This window comes from Ipomoea nil, unplaced genomic scaffold, assembly GCF_001879475.1.
Source record: "Ipomoea nil cultivar Tokyo-kokei standard unplaced genomic scaffold, Asagao_1.1 scaffold0205, whole genome shotgun sequence".
In the NCBI taxonomy this organism is placed as follows: Eukaryota; Viridiplantae; Streptophyta; class Magnoliopsida; order Solanales; family Convolvulaceae; genus Ipomoea; species Ipomoea nil.
The window spans coordinates 1,075,049-1,083,170 of NW_017616633.1; the positions used below are offsets into that span (position 1 = coordinate 1,075,049).

The window sequence follows — 8,122 nt, forward strand, 5'->3', positions numbered from 1 at the left end:
TCCTTTTTTTTTTCTTTTCGAAGTTCTTAGTATATGATGATTTGTTGACTAATATGTGTATGTCTTATCTATATCTAATTAAACATAATGTCTATTTGGTTTTTACAAAATATATGGCAATTTAGTTTTTTTTTCCCTAATTTCTTACTATATCATCATTTGTTGAGTAATGTCTTTTTATCATCTATAGCAAACTGTAGATCAAACTAATAGGGCAAGGTCTAAGTGTAAAATATCAACATCATGTGCGATTTTCAGTATATAACTTATAAGCAAGTCCATCAACTTGAATCTTATGTGTTTTTGCCACTCTTTACATGTTTTTCTATGATATTATCTAATCATGATAGGGGCAAATGATGATAAACATGTCTGATGCCAATTTTTTGGACAAAGTGTTAATGAAAATTATTGCGATTAGGATATTACCTAATATCAAATATTGGTAATCTGTTTTCAGATATTTATTTTTACAGCTTTAGCCTTTTTTTCAAGTTGAGCAATTTTTTTCTTTGTCTAGATGTTGACAATATGTGATGAATGGTTGATTAATAAGTGTTTGTCCTACATATACCTATGTGAAGATAATCCATATTTGCCTAGGAAACATAGAGTTGAAATTAGCATCATATTACATTAAGTAGACTTAGATAACAGCTGCAACTAAGACAAAGCCAGTTTACAAAAACACAGAACATCATCACCCACCTACACCTAGTCACCATACTATTAAGTGAACCTTAACTTTACAGTTCAACCAATTCAGCCTTCAAAACACACCAGCAAAAATACACATTAGGGTGGATTACCAAAAACATAAAACCTAGTCTTAGTGCAAGCCATTTTCAACATATTCCCTTTAATGCTACTCCATTTACTTCTCCTTCTTCACAACAGCAACCTTAGGTTTCTTTGAGCTCCCAACAGCATCAAAATCCTTCATTAGGCACCTCTTAAGAGGAACAGCAACAGCCTCATCATCTAGATCTGTAGGAATTTCATCCAGCCCAACACACTGGTCCTGGTCAAAGTCTTCAGAACCAATTTCCAGTCCTTTACACTCTTCATCATCACTAACAAACACTTGCTAAATGAGAAAAAAAAAACTTAAGCATTAGCTACTAAGTATTTGACATTTGTTAAAAGCATTCCTTTTTGTAGTTTAGATGATATCTACCTCGCAGGCTTGACCAACATCCAAACCACCATCAGCTGACACGATCTCAGATTGGCCGCAAGCTAAGAAACCTGAGCAGTGCTGTGTAAGCACTGCTTCATCTTTACAAACACGTAGAACAGTGAAAGCAGAGTAATAACTCTCTACTTGATCTTTCTTCATAGCTATCCGAAATAGCATAGACATCCCATGCAAACGTCCTAGCTCCGGTGGAATAGAGTTATTACCCTAGGAAAATTTCATATACTGTGTCAAGGTTTAGCCTCACAAATCAGGTAAGAAGATTAAAAAAAAAAATTTGCATACCCCAGGATACTTCTCCTTTAAGTCAGCAGCCGCTATACCAACCAAATCAGCACATTCCCGATCCCATATGAGCATGGGAGCATCCCCAGTTTCATCAGCAACACGAACTATCACTCTATACCTCACAATCCCTTCTTACCAATAGCTCTTACACCCAGAACAATAGAGCATCCCTCCACTCTCAGACAGCTTTCTCTTGCAAGAATTAGTCTTGCAAGAGATAAAGTACCAATCACATAGACTCTCAACACCAACAATTCGACCAGCTACCCAATACTCCCCCAACTGCCCAACATAACACAATAAAGGTACTGTTAGTTAGTTATTGATACATCCAGCCTTACATAATTAGTTAAATCTGTATTTTAGGTAATTATATTCCCACAGAAATAGATTATAACCACTAATGTTTGTTAGTTATGATAAATCCAGCCTTGTATACATAGTTAAACTTACATTGTACGAAACCATATTTCAACAGAAATATATTATAAACACTACTGTTAGTTAGTTAGTGATTATTGATAAATCCAGCCTTATATACGTAGTTAAAGTTACAATTTAGGTAACTATATTCCCACAAAAATAGATTATAAACACTACATACTTTAAGTCAAAGTTTAGGTAACTATATTCCCACAGAAATAGATTATAAGCACTACCATTGGTTACTTAGTAATTATTGATAAATCCAGCCTTATATAGATAGTTAAAGGTACAGAAGTGGTAACTATATTCTCTATGCAAATAGGTTTTAAGCAAAAAAATCATAACTTACATTTTTTTTTACTGTATATTTCCTCAATAGAACTGACCAACACTTCCTTGGAAGTACCACTACCATTAGGAAGACCACCACCAAGCCGAGATGAGGAATCAATACACCGCAATGGAGTTGAGTTACTTGTGAAGCTACTAAAACAACAAACCAACAAAACACTTAGTGCTTCATTAAGAAGCAACCATGAAATTAGGAAAGATTTCCTAGGTACACTCACCGGCTCTTAAATGCAACAAACTCCTTACAGGGGTGAGAGAAAAACAGTTGAGTTGCATCGAAAGAGCTGCATATGCGCACTTCACCATCTATCAAGCATAAGAGATTAAATAAGTACACAAATTATATGTGTAGTAAATACTAAGTTAGACTTACTGTCCATAAACTTAGCACGGCATAGTTGGATCAAAAGTATGACTGGGTCAGTAACATCTTGGTTGAAATAAGGAATAAGTTGATCCACATGGTCATCCCAAAGTGTGCACTTAATCTGATTTTTACTGCACACATAATTGTAAAAAAGTTAGACAATCAAAATGTAATATATAGCTTACTAAATGTAATAGACAGAAGTGCAAAATTCAGAAGAAAAACTTACCTCATATCCTCAAGGACAAAGTCTATCAACTTTGTTTTTTTTCCAGCTATTACCTTCTCCAGTGGGGAATAAATCTCCACAACTCTACCAATGACATCTAAAAACATAGGACTATGTTAACAACACATATAAGATATTTTTGTAGATTATCATAATTGTAATTTGAATATAACAGTTTTGATTATGAATCACTTACCCATTAAAACTTTCTCATCCACATCTTGTTTTGAAAGTATAGCAGGGAAACTCTTGAACCGAAACATCGTTTTCGGGAACTTGATACGCTTATATTGCTTCACCAATGTGTCATACTTAAACTTTATCATATAACGCAAAGTGCTTGTTTTGTATTTGAAAAAGTTTGTGATACATAGGAAATTCCTAATCCCATAAACTTGCCCCTCCTTGAATTCATTCTTATATTTGCTTACAATGTCCTTAGGTATGTGCACATGGATGAAAATACCCTATATTTCAAAGAACCAAAACAACATAGTTAGAAGAACCTAGCAACACTTAAAAACAATCTATATATATATATATATATATATATATATATATATATATATATATATATATATATATATATATATATATATATATATATATATATATAAGAAGGTAATGTAGGAATAACACCTGTTCATCTACGAACACACACTCTTGGCTTCTTATGTTGTTTTCTCCCTTTGTTTCAGTGACAACATAATTCCTTACACAACGCAGCTTAATTGCCTTCGTAGTAAGCTGTGGATGAAGGTCTGCACCAAGAATGAATTGCCCAGACATCCTTCAGAGATGGTCACTGCCAATTGGAACTTACTTTAATGCTTACTGTAAACTGTATTGTTTTGGGTTTCACTACTCTCTTCGCATACTTGTAAAATTATGTCTCATTGTGTATGTATATATAGCCCCGGAGATCACCTCCTATACGTATTATTATATTGAAAAATATATAGGCTTGACAGCAATCTCATACCCTGAAAACTTAAAATGCACGCATACTATGAAGAAGGCCATACCCATAGCAACTCTACAATAGGCCAACAACCTAAAAATTAGGATAAAATCTCACGCAAATATCATATCTTCTGAAATCTGATTTGATTAAATAATAAAAAAAATAAATTCAAAGTAGGCGGGACATTCTTAGATTTGAATAACAGGAAAAAAAAAACAAAAAAAAACAAAAAAAAAAAAACAAAAAACAAACAAACAAACAAAACGGTGTAGTTTTCCATGAGCGGGAAAATGAAGCCATTTGATTGGCTGAAAAATAGTGACCTTTATATGTATATAGATGATGCGTTCATAGTATACTGTCTATGAACATTAAGCTTTATTTTTATGAACATATAAAATGAATATTATGAACCAACTATAGATGAATGAAAATTCATATAATGTATATTTAGTTTTGTGTTTATGGACACTAAAGTTTGATTTATGGACATATAGAACAAATATTATGAACATAGTATATGATAGTGTTGTTAAATATGATGTACTAATTGACATTTGATATAAAACGATGTCGTTTTGGACCAGGATCCACCATGGAAGGTGACCCTAGTCCACCATGGAAGCAACACGCATGACCTGCATTTATTAAAAAAAAAAAATATTATCTTGGACACCTTAAACAATACACATAGTCTGCGCTTACTAATATTACATTATATCCTATCCTATCCTATATATAATAAAGTCATATGGTCTTGTGAAAATTAAATGGTAATCATCAACGTTTAATTTTCAAAGGCCATAATAATATTGTTAATTATAATAACAATAACAATATTAATAATAATAATAATTGCAATAATAATAATGATAATAATTTCCACTAACAGTTTCTAATATATATATATATATATATATATATATATATATATATATATATATATATATATATATATATTTCAATTTCTACTGGTAAATTATTGTGTGAACGATGGTCCACATAATTGTAGGGATCATGAATATCAAATACATTTTTAATATATTAAAAATACATTATTTTTATATTGAAAGTACCTTACATACATATATAATGTACCCTTAGTAATTTAAAATATACTTTTTATTTCATGCAACCCCAAAATTCATAAGTTTGAAATTAATATATGGCATAGCTAGGCGGCCTAATATTTAACATTGTTGATGTGCATATTGAGGACTACGGAGACAAAGATGCGTTATTCGTGGATTCATCGGATACTATCCAACAACACTCTCCAACTTAATTGACATGAAGTAGGCTTAGTAACATTAAGATTATATTCTCGAATTATTAGTTCTCATCTTTTATTGATTACACACTTAATTCGATAGTATTTGGAAGAAAAAATCAATGTTCGAACTAAAATTGTGATTTTGGTCTTTAAAGGTCAATTGTACGTTGCTACATCTAGAGTTAGACATCTCAAAGGTCTAAAAATGTTGATCCGTGGTGACTCTAAAATTGTAATTCAATTACTATTGTAGTTTACTAAGTTCTTAAAAATTTGTAATGAGTTAATACCCAAAATCGTCCTCGACTATAGTGGTTTTTCTCAATTTCGTCCTAAACGACTTTGGTGACCTAATATCGTCCCAGACTTTTGTGTTTCGCTCAATTTAGTCCTCCATTTGTTATTCCGTCAAATTGGTGTTAAATTAAGGGACAATTCAGTAATGTCAATATTGATGTATCTTTACTTTCAACTTGTGAAGTGCGAAATTCCTCTTTCTTGTACGAATTACTCCCGGACTTGCAAATCAAATTTTATATTCGCAGTTTTTGGAGTAATTCTGGGAGTAATTCGTAAAAAAAAAAAAAAGGATTTCGCAGTTCACATGTCTATGAGTAAAGAGATGCCAATATTAAAATTACTGAATTGTCTATTTATTTAACACCAAATGGACAGAATAACAAATGAGGGACTAAATTGAGCAAAAATACAAAAATCTGGGACTAAATTGAGCGAAACACAAAAGTCTGGGACGATATTAGGTCACCAAAGTCGTTTAGGACGAAATTGAGAAAAACCACTATAGTCGAAGACGATTTTGGGTATTAACTCAATTTGTAATATTAAATACTATGTAATAAATTTTTAATATAGTTTAAGATTTGTAGTAATCACCCACCTTAAATATTATTTTAATTATAAATATATTTATGTTCATAATTTTATCATAGGAATTCACACATAATAATTATTAAATAACAAAAATTTTATATATGAATAAACCTCATATAGGGTATATTTTTATAACATATTTTCCGTGCATCGCACGGGACAAATACTAGTTTAGTGTAATAGTTTAATATATGCAAATTCTAATACTTATGGGCGGCAATTTATATCCTGCACCAGGGTGCGCATTGCATTGTGCGCCCTGATGCAAAACGACGTCGTTTTTTTTTTTTTTTTTTTTAATTTCGCTACCCTATGTTGGCAGTTAATTTTCTTTAAAAAAATCTTATGTTCAAAAATGTACATAATTTTATACTAAAATACACATAATTGTATACATGACTATACATAATTGTATAACAAAATACACATACTTTTTTTTAAAAGTTAATACATATAATCTAACATAATACATAATATACATAAACTTTTAACATAATAAACATCAACTCTTAACATAATACACATAAGTTTCCTGTTTCGGATGTACATAATTGTATAAAATATATGTACATGATTGTATAAAAAATGTACATAATTGTATAAACAAATACACATACTTATATAAACAAATACACATATATAATTTATAAACAAATACACATAATCACGTCAACTGCCTACATAATTTACCAAAACGACGTCGTTTTGGGAGGGGCGGGGAGCACAATGCTATGCGCACCGTGGTGCAGGGTATAACGATTTCTTATGGGCAGCCAAATACATTATTTGTTGTGTTGACTACATTTATTTAAAATTTTCAAATTCAAAGTTTATGTCTAGCAAAGTCACTTTGCACTCTAGCTTTTAGATGTCCCTTAGCTTGCTTATAAATACCTACAAATTAGGTTCAGTCTTTGTGGTTTTTTTTTTTTGGTATAGTTCTCTTTGTATGGCCAAGGTATTTTTGTAGTTTGACAAGTGATGGGTATATGGTCCCTTTTTTTATTTAATCCCAACCCTGGTTGCAGTAGGCGCTAGGCGCTAGTCGGGCGCCCGGGCAGCGCCTAGCGCCTAGTCGGCCTAGGTGGAATCTAGGCGGCGCTAAGCGGGCGCCAAAAAAACAGGGGCAGACTTGCAGTTTGACAATTTTAATGAGGCTGTTTACAACATTCAATCAAATAACGCATCCAAATAAATGAAATAATGATAATTTATAAGTCATAACATCAAAACAATATTAAAAATTAAAAATACTCAAATATTTCAATCATCTAAAGATTCAAAGTATCAAACTAGTCTATTGGTGTATATATGTCATATTATATATATATATATATATATATATATATATATATATATATATATATATATATATATATATATATATATATATATAATGATAAAAAATTAGCAAGGTCGAACTAATCGGGTTAACTTGACCGAAATGGACAAGTTAACTCGGCTAAGTTAGATGCTAGGCGGTCAAGTCGGCCGAGTTATGCGCTAGACGTTGCCTAGGCGGCCAGTCACCTAGGAGGGCGCCTAAGGGCGAAATCGCCATGGTCTAGAGGCGCCTAGATCAATTTTTGCAATAGTGATCCCAACCCTAAGTCATTATTCTCAAAAAAAAATAAAAAAAATAATAAAAAATAAAAACTCTAAGTCATTATAAAGCAAAATTTGATATTAGGTACTCTACATACTTTATTATAATGAGATATTGTTAAAATATTATATAATATTTTGAATATTTATTTATATTATTTAAATTTGATAAATAATACTCCCTCAGTCCCGAATTCCATGTCTTCTTTTCATTTTGCACGATTTTTTAGGTAGCAAATTAAAAGTAAATTTTCTTCCACTTTTACCCCTCTCTTTTTTCTCTCACCAGACATTCAATAACCCACTAGCCAGAAGCCTAGAACAACCGTACACTTTTTCTTTTTCTTCTCTCACTTTCTCTCCCGTTCTCTGTCTCTCTTTCATTACTCAATACCTCTCTCTCTAGTTCTAATTTTTTCTCCAGCCACTCAAAGTCCCAATTTATTCTCCATCCACTCAAAGTCTTCATGTGTTGTTGCTCAAAGATCTACATCGCCATACTCATACGGGAAGATATTGAAGATCCTAAT

At 31.7% G+C, this 8,122-nt stretch overlaps 1 protein-coding gene across 1 annotated transcript; it reads right to left on the reverse strand.

The window, feature by feature from the left end:
* Nucleotides 1-874: 874 nt before the first annotated feature.
* Nucleotides 875-3,648, reverse strand: LOC109191207. The gene is made up of 9 exons (XM_019341788.1): nt 3,499-3,648; nt 3,056-3,326; nt 2,860-2,956; nt 2,637-2,761; nt 2,482-2,569; nt 2,262-2,398; nt 1,484-1,614; nt 1,178-1,405; nt 875-1,087 (listed from the first exon to the last, which is right to left on the reverse strand). Exons 1-9 carry the CDS (start codon nt 3,646-3,648, stop codon nt 875-877), a joined length of 1,440 nt encoding a protein of 479 aa, XP_019197333.1.
* Between the last annotated feature and the right edge of the window lie 4,474 nt (nt 3,649-8,122).

Excerpts from the sequence above, each read along its gene's own strand:
- LOC109191207 (XM_019341788.1), bottom strand. The coding sequence starts at position 3,648 with ATGTCTGGGCAATTCATTCTTGGTGCAGACCTTCATCCACAGCTTACT. Across the intron at positions 2,570-2,636 it reads CCGTGCTAAGTTTATGGACA|ATGGTGAAGTGCGCATATGC; the intron begins GTAAGTCTAACT and ends TATGCTTGATAG. Across the intron at positions 1,615-2,261 it reads AATATACAGTAAAAAAAAAT|GGATTGTGAGGTATAGAGTG; the intron begins GTAAGTTATGAT and ends ATTGGTAAGAAG.